Here is a 16,016-nt window from a genome sequence, read left to right as displayed (position 1 = left end):
AATTTATGCTATTTTACAGGTTTTGGTTAGAAACGTTTTTATTTAAAAAAAAAGCAATTTCTAATGTATTGCAAATTGTTTTGAATTAGTTGTACCCCTGCTTTGGACATGTTTTTACCCAAGAAGATGTAAAATAACGGGGAAAAAAATAAGCCACATCTGGAGAGTCACAGGCTGGCCCACTGCACTCAATCAAGCCCAATTTATATGACTTCTCCAAAACCCCAAGCCCAAATATCTGCCTTCCATACTATCCAGCTGCCCGAACAAGGTTTTCTCTCCCTCTTTGCTGTCCCCTGGTGGTCGTCTGGATAGCGGCATTCCAGGTTTGGTAGCTCCAGTCAAGACCTGCTGAGGCTGTTTGTCTCGGCTGAGCGGGATGGGTCACCCCAGCGCCCGCAACCGCGGCTTACTGCTCCCCACGCTTTGCGGCTGACCAGGTCGGAGCTGCCCTTGAATGCGGCGGGCTGGAACGGGCGACCTAAAGACCGATCATCGGAGGCGCTTCCAGGGCAGGACCCGGCTGGGGCGCCGCTCCTCCGTTCTGCCACGGCCGCCTGGCTCGCACCCAGGACTCCCGCCTGGCTGCGACGCGGAGGCTCCCGTGCAGTGCTGCTTCCAGCCGGCGGAGGCTGCTGTGGTTGCGGGCGGCCGGGCGAGCGAGGCGCGGCAACGGCGCCCGCCCTTCCCCCTCCCCTCCCCTCCGCTTCTCCCCGCGGTGTCCTTGTCTCGGCGTAGATAAGGCTGAGCGAGCCGGCGGGCGCCAGCGTCCTCCGGGCGCGCGCTGGAAGCCACGGGGAGGAGCGGCCGGGCCGGGCGGAGCTGCCCCGCTGCGGCGCACGAGGATCCGGAACAGTCTCAGCTTCCTCCTTCCCAACTCCGGGAAGCCGAAGCCCGCCGTGCCTGCCGCCGCCGCCGCCGCCCGGCCTGCCGACTGCTGCTGGAGGGGCGAGCCACTCCCCCCGCCCGCGAGGTTTCTTCTCCTGCGGCTGCGGGGAAGCGGCCTGTCCGGGGAAGCCCGGCCGCTGGTGGCCTCGCTCGCCTGCTTTTCTCTGCTGCCTTGGCTGCCCGGCCGCCCTCTCGCCCGCCCTCCCCCGGCCGTTGCCCCCTTCCCCTGCCCGGGTCTTCTCCTCGGGCCGCTGCTGCTCCCGGCCAGCCCCTCGGAAGTGCCCTGCTCAGGTTTGCTTTGAGGCGCGGTCTGCCCAGCTGAAGGGGCTCGTTGGGGAGGGAGGTTTGGGGACCGGGTGGCCCCCAATGGCCGGCTGCCTTGCCTGTCATTTGCAGGTGGCCGGTTCACCAGCCGAGCGCCCCTCGCTCTGAACGGCGCCCTCGCCCGCCCCCTCCCCTCCCCTCCCCTCCCTCGCCCTGCGGAGACGGTCCCCGCGGAAGGCGGGCGAAGCCGGGCGCCCCGTCCTAAGCCGGGTTTTTCTATTACGAGCGCTTCGCCCAATCAAGCGCCACTTCGGGTGGATTTCTTGGGGCGACGTTTTGTCGGCGGCCTCCGCTGATTCCGCAGACCCCACCCCCTCCAATGAAGCCTGGGGCGCCGGGAGGGTTCCTCTGAGTCCACACCCCGCTCCGCCGCCGCTTCCCTGGGAACGAGGGCCACCATGCCGGCGAACTTCCCGGGGACGCCCCGCTGCTCCTTCCGCGCGCTGCCTTTCCTCTTCGGCGCGGCCGCCCTGCTGGGGCTGCTGCCGGTGCTTCGGAGCTCCGGCTCGCATACCCCCGGGGCGGTCATTCGGACATCTTACTCCAACTTAGTGACCGAGGGCATCACCTCCGCTCCGCCGGTTCCCGCGGAGAGCCCCCCCGGCTCCGGGCACCCCAAGAACGTTTCCACCGATGGGCACGGCAAGCATCGGAAAGCTTTTCCGGTCCTGAGCGTCGAGTATGGTCGCGTGCGCTTGCCCTTCGAGATTGCCCTCTGGATCCTGCTGGCCTGCCTGATGAAACTGGGTAGGTGGCTCTGGGTGCCCGCGGGTGCCTGTGCGCGCCTGTGTGTGAGAGAGAGCGTTATCAGCATATAGGAGAAGGACTTCGCTGGAAGGTGGCCCCCGGGTCGATGCTTCTACACACCCTCCTTTCTGTGAGGCTTCTGAGGGTCCAGCCGAGCAGAAGCATGGCCCTGGGGAAAGGTGGTGAGTGATGCTCCATGACATACAGGGGTGCCCAGGAAATTATGGGAGGCAGCTGCTGACCATTTTGAGAAGAAGGGTGAGGTTGAGTGAAAAGGCAAGTCCATGTGCTGTTCAAGCTGCTTCTCTCTCTCAGCATGTGCTCTGTATGATTTGACCCACAGCATTCCTGTGGGTCAGAGGTGGCCCCAGGGAATGGTGAAAGAAGTCAGGGTGCAATCAAAGGTCCATCTGAGGCTCATAAAAAAACAGGTGGAGCTTTGACTGCACCGCTGTGACTTTTTTTGACTGCTCTCTGGGGACACCTCTACATGTACAAAGAGTATATTTCTGGAACGATATCCCATTCTTTCAGATTAACCTTGTAACTAAGTGTATTAGTGCTGGGCAGCATAAAGGTTATTCTGGTTTATTTTTTGAGATTTAGGTTGATCAGGGATGTGACTGGTGAGCAAAGAAGAAGTTAAGTTGATTATGGGAGTGACCCTGGTCGTAAGGCTCACGTGAACATGGACTAAATTGTACTCCTTCACCATCTGTGTGTGATTGTGTCCACTGGGACACAACTGAGTGCAAGAGAAAACTGTGTGTGTGGTTTTTTTTCCCCTAGCAGCCAAGGTACATTTTTAATGTGGGTGAAGTTGCTATGCTGATTCTGGCTCGATGGACCAATGGTCTAATATGATATGAAAACTTCCTGTGTCCCTGAGAAAGATGTCCCCAAAGCCTGATCAGAATATTTCCGATCAGGATTCTTTTACGGAAGTAATATCCTGAACTTAGGCAGCAGGGGACACTGATGGGATTTAGGGAAAAACTTGTCCCATTATCACACATCACTTTATCTAAGTTTGGATTTCAAGTTTGGCTTCTTAATCTGTTTCTTTATTTAATCAAATTTATACACTGCCCATCTCACTATGCAAGTGAATCTAGGTGGAATAGCTTTGCTGGCTTTCCTTGATAGAGCAATAATATTTATACACCAAGTCACAGAAAGCCTGTCAGATTTGGGAAAGGATAGTACAACTGATATGGAGAAATGTCCTTTTTTTTCTGCTCCATCAAAATTTGCTTTATAAGTGGAAAACTTAAGCCAAAAGGCAATATGACTAGGCTGCAAACTTATCTCTGAACATGCTGCTTATTTCAGTGGTGCCTGTTTTGTATAACCTGGAATCTTGTATATTCTAACTTCCTGATTTAGACTGGACAGTTACAGTAATTATGGGGCATACCTGCTAAAAAAGGGACTGATACTTAAGGCTGGGGAGGAGTCCTCTGGGCACATACTGTTTGGTTTAATAGGGAGGAATGCAGGTTCTTTTCTCCTGGACGAGAATACATTTCTTCTGCTGTATCATTCTTGCTCATTGACCGAGCCACAAAAAAATTAAGGAACTGGTCCATTGGGGATGTGCTCTTGTGCAAGCTTTTAGGCAAGAAGGAATATGTGAAAGAGCACAATTGTGTTACCACACGCTTTCCATTCCTAAATGGAGCCTATGCAGGAGAACTTCCCTGTGGATTTATGGCTAGTTACTTTGTAACGGGACTCTTTCAAATGTGGAAGGAAGGAAAGAAGGAAACAAAATTGTGCTTTGCATGGTCAGATGTGAAAGACGGAGTTGAAATCTCTACAGCTGAACTCTGCACAGTCTGGATTGGGCCTGCCACTTGTAAAGGAATTGTGCGTTATTGGGGAATCTGGCAATGCAGCCATTTATTTATTTATCAAACTTTATCACCACCCATCTCCCTCCCAAGGAGGGACTCAAGCAAAGGGTCCTGGTTAGTCCACAGCATTTTTGGATAGGACTAGAAAAGAAACACTCATCTGGAATGCTCCTGCCAGTCCATGTGCCTTGGTGGAACCTGTGATCCTCTTGACCAGTGTTTCTCAGCCTCAGCAACTTGAAGATGCATGGATCTCAACTCCCAAAGTTCCCCAGCCAGCATGCTGGGAGTTGAAGTCCATGCATCTTGAAGTTGCTGAGGTTGAGAAACACTGACCTAGATAGACTGGTCCAATGATATAAACTGAGATAAGGCATCATCCTATATTTCTGAGCAACAGACCTCTGACCGCAAAATGTTTCTGTTGTAACTCTGGCTTAGGAAACACCAAGGAATAATGCTGACATGCAGCACTTGAAACGGTCCCCCAAGAAATAAGCTAGAAGAGGTTAAAAAATCAGAGGGAGATTATCTTAATTTGTGGCTATTGTGTGGCCCTTGGGGGTCTATGCCAAACAAGCTTAAGCATCCATTTCTCTGTGCGCTGGGAAAACTGCAACTCAGTTGCTGCCGAAGGATGAACTCCAGCAGGATTTATTGGTAGGATTTATATAGTTTATTGACCACCTCAGTCCTGTAGGACTCTAGGGGGTGTACAAAACATAAAACATAATAACCACAATAGTGGTACATTATACTACAAAACCATTATTTTTAATAATGATTAAATAATGGTTTCAAAATAGCTTCTCAGCCTTTTGACTAAGATCAAGTGTAGTATGATTTAATATTAATCAAATACTGTAATGTGCCTTGGTATGGGGTAGTAAATTTAAAATAATGCAGTGGAGTGGAGCAGGACTGGGTCTAGTTATCCTAAATGTGCTTCCTTAGTGAAATCTTTTTAAAAATCAAGTGCGCAAAGACGTTAGAGAAAGCTCAGATCACACCAGAGCAGATCCTTCATTTCCCCATAACTTTCTTGGACACAAGGGAGACCGCTTTTGAAGCACCATCTGTGCATGGAATGGTGAAGCTTGGAGAGCAGAGCTATGGATCTGCCTTTACTTGCAGCCTTTTTTTGCACCAACTGCTATTTTGGAATAGGGACTGACAAAAGAACTACTGGACTTTAGCAGTACAGTAGTTGCAACAAATCATTCCCAAATTGAGGCAGCAGACCTTTTGAATACGAGTGTGAGTAGAAGGTGTAGTTCCGTGATAATGTGCCCTCTTCATGTTGAAAGTTCCAGGTTCAATCCATTGTATCTGCGAGTAGAAAGATTGAGTAGCTGGTTGTGGTACCTGCTCCATGAAACAATCTCTCCCTGTTCGATTGGGCCCAACCCAGTTAACCTTTTTAATTTTATTTTTTTTTAAACATCTATAACAAAAACTAAAATACATGTACAGATAGTCCTCGTTTAGCGACTGCTTTGTTTAGCAACCATTTGCAGTTTTGATGGTGATGACAAAGTAACTTTGCGACCAGTCCTTGCGATTGTGACCTTCACAGGTCTGTAAAGCAAAGGAAAGCTGAAGGAAGATCGTAAGCACAGTCGTGGTTTCACTTAGCGACCACTTTGCTTAATGACTGTTGCTGGTCCCGATTGTGGTCGCTAAACAAGGACTACCTGTACAAGGAATTAGTCTGAACACAGTCCCTGGGCTGATGAGCAAAGAATTGTACGGTTTTTCTGCTGCTGAGCCAAACAACGTTTTTGCTGTGGTATTTCAGTGCTGTGTATTGATGGTCACTCCTTGGACTTAGATGGTGATGGATGAGAAAATGGAAAAACATCTCTGTAGAAGTTGGTGGAAGTCAGGAGGAGTCTGTGGGGATGCTGAGCTGTAGCTAAACAAGTACCTAGTGCCAAGCATCTCTATGTATCACTCTTTGACTCCTGCTACGGTCTGTGGTTTGCTGCCCACCTGGCATTTTGGAAGACTGGCAAATTACTGTCTTTTATGCTGACTGGCAGAGGGGCAGAGGGAGAAAATTGTTGGGAAAAATCAAAAAGGGGTCTCTAGCCATGCTTAGACAGAGGGGTAGTCAGTTACCCAACATTTAATTTCTGGTAAATGTGCTGGGTCTGCTCTGTAGGGACACCAGGTGGTTTTTGCAGAAAGGGTTGGTCATTAAATAAAGTCTGCTTTGAGTCAAGCTTGACTCCTGGTTACTTCAGGACATGTCCTTGTGGTTTTCTTGGAAATAATACAGAATTGGTTTCCCTTTGCCTTATTTTGAGATTTTTTTCCCAAGTTCCCTGGCTAGCCTACAGCTGTGGGATTTCCTGGTGGTCTCCTATCCAAGTATTCACTGACTCCACTTACCTTTTGGAGATCTGTCAAAGTCATTTAAATCCTGCAGCTGCTGCAAGTCCATGAACTGCTGCTTGCAAATGATGATGCTAGCTTTATTCTTAACTTACTGTATTTTTAAACTCCAAAGTAGACAGGAGGATTTGAATGAAGACATAGGCAAGATTACTACTGCAGTATGGCACCTGATTTTGGGATAATGAATTTGTTTTTAATGAAACTTAATATGCTTTCTTGGTTACAGCATGTTTCTGGCCTCATCCTTATATTCATATGTCGGCCTAGGCCACATTTTGCCTTATCCATGATTTGTTGAATAGGCCACAGTTGGCTGACTTCGGAAATCACAATAAAGCAAAATCGATTACTTGATAACTTAGCAAATTGTAGGCACTCACCTTGTACAGGTTATCCACAACTGGAAGCCATAATCTTGTGTACTCAAATCCCTATGCAGCAAACAATTTAAAAACAGAAAAGGGGAATCACTGACTCTAGAATGTGATTTCTACTCTCATCAGCCTTTTTAGCATCAAGGAAGATATACAAGATACGCCAAAAGTCAGGCCAATCACAATATATTTTATTACTGTTATTAATTTTTTCCCCAGAGGAAATGTTACTGCACTTAGGAGTGTTCAAAGGTCATGCATCAGATGAGTAAGGAGGGGTTTAGAATAAAATGGCAACTAATTTGAACATTTGATGTAATGCAGTGTTCCTTAAATTTTTCTCCCTCAGGATCCCTTCCCCCTTTAAAAAATTATGGAGGACCCCAAAAGAGCCTTTGTTTGTAGGGGTTAAATGTATTGATATTTACCATATTAAAAATTAAAATCGGCACATTTGTAGAATATTTATTTATTGAATGATGTAAAAATTACAATATTAAACCCGTTAGATAACTGTCATGAGTAAGGATGGCGAGCAGGGGGTTCCCACCCAGACTGTCAAGCGCATGCGTAGCACTGAGGAACTGTTCAGCCATTCAAAGAGACACAGATCGGGACCGCCTTAACCCTTGGGGGTTATATGGCTGGGTTTTTCCCACGCTTCTTCAGTTTGTTAGGATTCCTGTTAAGTACTAGCAATAAATATTAGAGACCACTTCATTGTCTCAATGTGTTTCCTGGTAGTTAGGACAATAACATAAATAAAAAATTTTCATGAAAATGCCCTATATTTTTTAACAGATAAAAAATAATGAGAAGTGCGACATTGTTTTATTTTTTTGCAAATGTCTTCAATATCTAGCAAATAATTTTGATTTTGTGGATCCTTGAGAGGGTCTTGGGGGACCCCCAGGGGTCTTCGAACCACACTTCAAGGAACACTGATATAATGTATATAATAAATTGTCTATTCGGCCTAGCTTTTGGTACATCCTGTACTGTATGTATATTCTTCATTGGTGGGGCACTATTGCTAGCTGTAGTTACATACTATATTGCTGTGCAGTTATGCTTTCTTTCTGATTCCTTTCCAAAGTGTTTGGAGGATCTAAGCTCAGTGCCAGCAGAGAACCTGTTCAGAAAGCAAGAAGTTCTGGGCTACGTTCTTGGGATTGACCAGTAAAGCAGATTTGGAAATGCTGGATTTCTCTTTTTGTGCAGATAATATAGAACTAAGCCAGCCTTTCTCAAATTTTTGACCCTGAAGGAAGCCTTGAAATATTTTTCAGGCCTCGAGGAACCCCTGCACATTCAGGCTCAAATCTAGGCCAGAAGTTACAAAATTATTCTATTTGTTTCATGGGTAGGCCTGTCTATAAGCATTAACAGTGTTCTTAAACTAAACATAAAGAATGAAAGTTACCTCTTGAATGTGAAGTTGCCCAGATTTGAAATAATTTTTTAAATAAAGTGTCATCTCCCAAGGAACCCCTGGTGACCTCCCACAGAACCCGAGGGTGCCACGGAACCCTGGTGGAGAAACCCTGACTCCACAGAAGGCAGCTTCTGATGTATTTCCTATATCATCCCAAGTGTTTAACTTTCTCTAAAACACACACACACACACACACACACACACTTGAAGAATAAAATAAATGCCTACACCAAAGAAAAAAGAAGAAAATGAGAAAAGACATAGTGTATGAAAGATAAAACATTGGTAAATAAACAGTATTTACAATTGCCATAACATTTTAAAATGCATAGTTGCCATTTCAATGATTAGTTAATGTTTAGCTCTCTTGAAAGAGTTGCTAAGATTGCTTGCTATTCAAAAAGGTAACAGAGCTATTGCCCTCTGGGACTAAAATCTGCAGGCAGAAGTCCTGGTATATTTTTTCATGCTGTCCAAGGATATGATGAAAGGGATGTTTTTTAACCCAGGAAAACTTTAAATGGATAGAATAAAGTAACTGTTGTTTCTAAAGCCTACGCCACAATAAAGCTGGTTCCTTCTCAGCTGCCTAAACGCGAAGTGCCAAAGTAGAGCTGTTTTTATCTCATGCAAAATTAAGATTGTCCGTGTCACCTTAATGCAATGCACCTTTGTAGAACCTGCAGCTGGATCCTTTGTGAGGTTGATCAGTATATTAAATAATCTTAATGGTTACAAAAAACAAATGCATGGCAAAATGGGGGGATGTCTTCCATCGTATGGGTGTGGCCACCATCTTGATTTTTTGAACCCCTCCCTGTGGACCTCTCTAGCTGTGGTCATTTCAACCCATACCTGCATATGAAGCCCAGGCTGGACGTGTGATTGGGTGCTAAAGGCCCATGTCTGCTCAAGAGTCACACCAATCTGAGATTAGTGCTGCTGTTGTGGGTCCTCACAATGCCGTGGAGCTTCTGAGAGACTTCACATGCTGAGCTCCTTAACTTCTGAAATTAATCTGCTCCAGAGAAAAGCTTGCAAAAACACGTTGGCAGCATTTTTCTTGGGGGGGCGGGGAAGCTTCCTGGTGGCGGTGTCAAGGCAACCAGGTGAAGGGCCCTGCAGCCATCAATCCAGAAAAACAGGTCTTTCTTTGCAAATTGTCTCTGGGTATGTGGCCTCATTCTGGTCTGCAAAAAGAGTCTAGTCTAGCCAAGTTGTACCAGAGAATCTTATGCCAAATGAGCTGTTGATTGAAGAAATAATTAAGTGGCTAGAGGAGGGCTGAGATTTACCTCCTACCTTTCCTTCTCTATCCCCATCACTTTCTACATCTTACAAGCAGCAGCAATAGTCTTCTCCCTCCCCCGCTCCGCCCTCTCCCCTCCCCTCTCCAACCAGTGTTTCTCAACCTTGGGGACTTTAAGTTGTGTGGACTTCAACTCCCAGAATCCTCCAGCCAGCATGGCTAGCTGAGGAATACTGGGAGCTGAAGTCCACACATCTTAAAGTTCCCAAGGTTGACAAACACTGCCCCCAACCCTTCTTTCTTCTGCTGCAGGAAGCAAATGAAGCAAGGGAGGAGCAGAGAATGGGGCGGGGTACAGGTTAGCTGCTGGTTTTAGAGTTCCCATTGTACAGATGATGGGAGCACTGGCCCTTGAAAGCTGAGGTGAAGGTGAGGGCCCTTGTGGGTAGTGTGCAGTGGTGTGAAAATGCCATGTGGAAAAGGCTGAAACGAATGCAGTGAAGAGTGAGGATGGATCAGTTTATTTCTGATCCCTGTCAGTTTTGTGTGCATCTATTGCAGCTATGAAAGTTTAATTCTCAGGAAAACATGTCTACACACTACATTCTTAGTTTGACGTGTGTTTTTTCTCAGAATACAAATTTAATCCATATAGTACTTACCATAAAGCACTCCTTTCTTTGTGCATTGTGGTGTGTTTTTAAAGTCGTGTTTACCCTGTAGGGGTTGGAGATGTGTGCAGACTGATGGATAACTGCGTTCTAAACTGCATGTTGGCCTTGGCAGTGCAAATTAAATTGGCTTGCTCCAAATTGCAGAATGCAAAGTGAAATTCTCAAGCATCTGCAGCAGCTGGTGGAGAAAAGCCTTGATAATATGTAATAAAGGTGTGCGGAGAACAAAAGTAATATTCAAGGTGCTAGAAATGGCCCTCTATTATTCTGTAAAATACGGGTGGGTGGGCAGACGCCTACAACCGGCATAATTTTATGTCAGACCAAAATGGATAATTAGGAGTGGTTTACAGCCTTAGCTCAGAGATCTCAATTGCAGCGTTCAGACTAACAATTTAGTTCCATATTCTAGTGTCTTGCAAATAAATATGGGTTGCTAAAATCGATTATTGGATGGATGCACTGCTTGATCCTACTAATGTGGGGTAAGCCCAGCAGAAGTGAAGGCTTGATCCACAGTTCCAATTCACCACCTACACCTCTGTGTCTGGGTGTTTAATTATCACTGTATCTAAACCTAATTGTAGTAGTGAGACAGGCAATTCCAGACCAGTTCAAAATAACAGGGCATGTGTTTGCCTTGTAGTTCCTTCACTCTTGAGTTGCTTACAGCACATCTTTCTCTGATTGTGTATCCTGCCCATCGTTCACAGACAAGCTGTTGTGTGAGTCTCCCAACCACCTTATATCTGCTTATTTTCACAAAACTGAAGGAAGGGGTGAGGCATCATTATTTGAGCGAGCCTGCTATTTGAATTAGCTTTTTTTTTTTTTTTTTTACAAAATGCATTCGTCCTATACTCTGCGGCTAGGAACAATGGTTAAATCCAACTGATGGTATAAGAATATGTACAGAATATCCTTCTTCAAGCCAGCACTACCATTATCCCTAGCCAGTATTCTTGTCTGTAATGATGGCGGCTATAGTTCCAAATATTTGCTGAGCACCAGACTGAAGCCAGCTGTTTCAGAAAGTCGTGGACACATTCGATTAAACAGATCAAGCTATTCTATTCTAAAACATCCTCATTGGACTAATTGGTTTTCTAAGCTGGCACTTTTCAGGTAAGCTGATGCCAAAAAGCAGTTGAGATGGGGTACGACCCTATATCTGAACCCCTGTTCTGTGGTTTAGATATAGATGGTTCCTATTTTGCATTTAAAATCATCTTTTTTTTATTTTTGCCCTCTGGCAAAAAATTGTACTGCTAAGAGGCATAAAGTTTTCCACGATTTAACTAGGGAAAAAAGTTTCTGTCCTGGGTGCTATATGGCCGCTCCTTTTTAATTTATCGCCTCCTGATTATTTTTTAAATTCTACCATTGCACGCTATCATTAATGTAGGTAATTACTCACTATATATGTAGTCCAAGTTAGTCACATATTAACCAAGCCACAACAGGCTACAAATACCATTGTTTTTCCCCCCAGCTCTTCTCCTAAGGTACATTTTTGCACATTCAGCTTTATTTTCAGGAACGTTTTCTTTTCAGATTGAACATAAAAAAAAAGAAGGAAAAGCTCTCCTGCTGACTCCAATTTGCTGGAGCAAGATAATCTAGAAATCAGAATTCAGAGCAACAGCTCAAGAATACGCTTTGTCTTGATATTACAGTAAGGAAAAAAGGAAAGGGCATCACATTCCTTGGGGATGGGAAGCAAAGTACAGTTGTTTCCAAGCAGAAGTATAGGAAATCGTTTGTTCCTTGAGACCCAGATAATTTTAGTAGAAACTTGACCTATGCAAGTTGCTTAACATTTAAACACAAAGAAGTGTTTTAAAATGAAATCCTCACCACAATCTTGATGGACCACAGCAAAGTTGGGTCTGTATATTGTGTTACCAATGCAGTTGCTGCCAAGTTATATATTTCCCCCTCCCTTTAATATCTAGAGAAGGAATGGAGAATCTGGGACCCTCCAGATGTTCCTGAACTATGAATCCTGGGATCTTTTACCGCTGGTCTCGCTGGATGGACTCTTGGGTCTGCTAAGTGGGGAAATTCTGTGTGTAGCTGTCGTTTTCAGAAGCATCCATGAATCTGTTGGAATATCTAGGACACTTGGGATAGATTGGGATGCTAATGATGGTGCAAAGCAGCTTCCTGGAAATTGGTGCGTGGGAGAGCATTCTCAAGGTGACGCTCTTAGATGGCCTTGAATTTGACAGAAAAGCACAAGGCCGGTTTATGTCTACAGCTGCCTGGCTGACTTTGGATCTCTGTGGATAGGTGAGTTTCATGGCGTGAGTTCCACAAGTACCAGAAGTGTGTTGGGTGCTCAGGTGTGCCCATACTAGGTATGTTGAGGAGAACCAGTGAGGCATTTTGTTTTAATTGAAGCTTCCCTTGGGTCATGCGTTTCCAGCATTTGGCAAGGGAGGGAAACGCTCATTTGGTCGTAAGGTGAACATAGAAGAACATAGGTCCAGTCCATTTCCATTTCAGAGGTTCAAGCAGTTGAGAGCTGTAGCCAGTCAGAATAGATAATACCAAAGGCTTGGGGGACATTGTTTCTCCATTTCCCCCCTAAAACCTGATTAGGAGTTTACACATAAACCTACCCTGTGCTTTTCCTCTATTAGCTATTGATCTTATCTCCCATAGCCTATGCCTGATGTTTTGTTGTGTATCTTAAATTTTCTCACATCCATGCCTTTCTAATGTACGCTGGCTTTCTGATTTCTAGGTTTGGCCCCCTCCTTTGTGCCAAGGACAGTTTGCCTTTAGATCTTTAAGCCATTCACAGAGTTGAACTATCTAAGTCTCTTCTTTGACTCTCTGTTTCAGCTTGGCACTAAAGTACTTCTTGTGCTTGTCCTATCTTATCTAACTTATCTTTTATACCAGTGTTCCTCAACCTCAGCAACTTTAAGACATGTGGACTTCAACTCCCAGAATTCCCCAGCCAACCACAACACTGTTTTATACTGTATTACACTATCCTTTCTATACTATGCCTCCTATCCTATATCTTATTATATTTCTGGGGCTTCTCCAGCTCCGCCTCACCATGATGCTGTGAACAGGCCTGCTATTTCAGGCTTTCTTTCCTTTTTTTTGTCATTTCTGGCGGCTGCTTTTGCTTTCAGTGGCTTCTGGATCATCGGGTGGCAGAGATCAGCCCCCTGGGCTTTCTCCAAACAGGTGTCCACCTTTTGAGCTTCCTCTCAATAGAGACTAGCCTCCTGGGCTTTGATAGGATAGCTGACGGTCCTTTGGCATCCACGTGCGACTCTTAGCACTCCGGGGCCCTTGTAAGCTACTCCACAATCAGTGGATCCTCAGTGATTCCATGGACTTCCCTTGCCCGTCTGTCCCCATCCATTGCCATCTGCAGCATCCCAACCCACTTCTGACCCTCTGCTCTCAGCTGGGAACATCTCTGCTCCTACTATTGCTGGCTTCTTCTACAGGTTCTCTTCAGGAATTCTCTGGCCCTCAGTGCCACCACAGATTATTGGTGCCTTCTTAAGACTTCAGCCCTCTGAACTCTTTTCCATCAGCACCAGGGTGCTTGAGCTGCTCCAGTTGGCGTTCCTCTTTTAACCATCTCTGACCCTGTCTCCAGCTGTGCCAGTTGTCACTCTACTTTGGGGCTATTCTTTGCCTGGCTGATAGCCACGTTATGTTGAAGTCATGCCCTTGGTAAGCCTTTCCTGGAGTGCCCCTCTACAAGGCCTTACGCTTTGCTCCTCTTGGGCACAATACTATCTTGCCTTTCCTTTTGTAAGCCTACACTTTAATCACTTAGGACATGACACTATTTAGACTTGATCTTTGTGGGCCTTTTCTTTCTTCCAGAAGCCTTTATTCTGGCTTCTTTGAGGTACACTACTACCTGTTCATTCCTTTATAGGTCTGTACCTCCCAAAGGATAGTGTACCTGCATATATTGTAGATTTGATTTAGGGATGGGAGAGACTTGAGCAGGAGACAGTAGAATTCCTGTGTACCAGGAACTTTTTACACCTAATGTTACAAATGAAGGTTTTAAATCACATCAGAGGTTCCAACCTTGTTTGTTTCTAAATAATAATCTATCATACTTAGCCATTAAACCTGCAGCCCACTATAGTTCTATCAATTATCAATTGTTTTATATCTATGTTCCCTTTTCTCCTACTGGGTCCACATTTGTTGTTTATTCGTTTAGTCGCTTCCGACTCTTCGTGACTTCATGGACCAGCCCACGCCAGAGCTTCCTGTCGGTCGTCGACACCCCCAGCTCCCCCAGGGACAAGTCTGTCACCTCTAGAATATCATCCATCCATCTTGCCTTTGGTCGGCCCCTCTTCCTTTTGCCTTCCACTCTCCCTAGCATCAGCATCTTCTCCAGGGTGTCCTGTCTTCTCATTATGTGGCCAAAGTATTTCAGTTTTGCCTTTAATATCATTCCCTCAAGTGAGCAGTCTGGCTTTATTTCCTGGAGGATGGACTGGTTTGATCTTCTGGCAGTCCAAGGCACTCTCAGAATTTTCCTCCAACACCACAGTTCAAAAGCATCGATCTTCCTTCTCTCAGCCTTCCTTATGGTCCAGCTCTCGCAGCCATATGTTACTACGGGGAACACCATTACTTTAACTATGCGGGCCTTTGTTGTCAGTGTGATGTCTCTGCTCTTAACTCTTTTATCGAGATTTGTCATTGCTCTTCTCCCAAGGATTAAGCGTCTTCTGATTTCCTGACTGCAGCCAGCATCTGCAGTAATCTTTGCACCTAGGAATACAAAGTCTTTCACTGCTTCTACATTTTCTCCCTCTATTTGCCAGTTATCAATAAGCTGGTTGCCATAATCTTGGTTTTTTTGAGGTTTAGCTGCAAGCCAGCTTTTGCACTTTCTTCTTTCACCTTCATCATAAGGCTCCTCAATTCCTCTTTACTTTCAGCCATCAAAGTGGTATCATCTGCATATCTGAGATTGTTAATGTTTCTTCCAGAGATTTTAACTCCAGCCTTGGATTCCTCAAGGCCAGCTTGTCGCATGATGTGTTCTGCATACAAGTTGAATAGGTAGGGTGAGAGTATACAGCCCTGCTGTACTCCTTTCCCAATCTTAAACCAGTCCGTTGTTCCGTGGTCTGTTCTTACTGTTGCTACTTGGTCGTTATACAGATTCTTCAGGAGGCATACAAGATGACTTGGTATCCCCATACCACTAAGAACTTGCCACAATTTGTTATGGTCCACACAGGCAAAGGCTTTAGAATAGTCAATAACACAGAAATAGATGTTTTTCTGAAACTCCCTGGCTTTTTCCATTATCCAGCGGATACTGGCAATTTGGTCTCTAGTTCCTCTGCCTTTTCTAAAGCCAGCTTGTACATCTGGCAATTCTCGCTCCATGAACTGCTGAAGTCTACCTTGAAGGATCTTGAGCATTACCTTACTGGCATGTGAAATGAGTGCCACTGTTCGATAGTTTGAACATTCTTTAGTGTTTCCCTTTTTTGGTATGGGGATATAAGTTGATTTTTTCCAATCTGATGGCCATTCTTGTGTTTTCCAAATTTGCTGGCATATAGCATGCATTACCTTGACAGCATCATCTTGTAAGATTTTGAACAGTTCAGCTGGGATGCCGTCATCTCCTGCTGCCTTCTTATTAGCAATGCTTCTTAAGGCCCACTCATCCTCACTCTTCAGGATGTCTGGCTCTAGCTCACTGACCACACCGTCAAAGCTATCCCCGATATTGTTATCCTTCCTATACAGGTCTTCTGTATCTTCTTGCCACCTTTTCTTGATCTCTTCTTCTTCTGTTAGGTCCTTGCCCTCTTTGTTTTTGATCATACCCATTTTTGCCTGGAATTTACCTCCGATGTTTCTAATTTTCTGGAAGAGGTCTCTTGTCCTTCCTATTCTATTGTCTTCTTCCACTTCCGCGCATTGCTTGTTTAAAAATAATTCCTTATCTCTTCTGGCTAACCTCTGGAATTTTGCATTTAATTGGGCATATCTCCCCCTATCACTGTTGCCTTTTGCTTTCCTTTCTTGGGCTACTTCTAG

The 16,016-nt window shown here is 45.3% G+C and overlaps 1 protein-coding gene across 2 annotated transcripts in view; it reads left to right on the top strand.

The window, feature by feature from the left end:
- The first annotated feature begins 1,357 nt into the window (after window positions 1-1,357).
- SLC9A1 (solute carrier family 9 member A1) overlaps window positions 1,358-16,016 on the top strand; it is a 70,778-nt gene continuing 56,119 nt past the window's right edge. For both annotated transcript variants that reach the window (XR_010068568.1, XM_063312541.1), the window contains exon 1: window positions 1,358-1,959. Coding sequence is in view for 1 of the 2 variants with exons in the window: in XM_063312541.1 (XP_063168611.1) it covers window positions 1,611-1,959 (349 nt within the window). In the remaining variant the exon portion in view is untranslated. The remainder of the gene's footprint in view (window positions 1,960-16,016) is intronic.

Source organism: Candoia aspera, chromosome 10 (genome assembly GCF_035149785.1).
Source record: "Candoia aspera isolate rCanAsp1 chromosome 10, rCanAsp1.hap2, whole genome shotgun sequence".
Lineage (NCBI taxonomy): Eukaryota > Metazoa > Chordata > Lepidosauria > Squamata > Boidae > Candoia > Candoia aspera.
The sequence above is the reverse complement of the archived record's forward strand: the minus strand, read 5'-3'. Positions and strand labels throughout refer to the sequence as shown.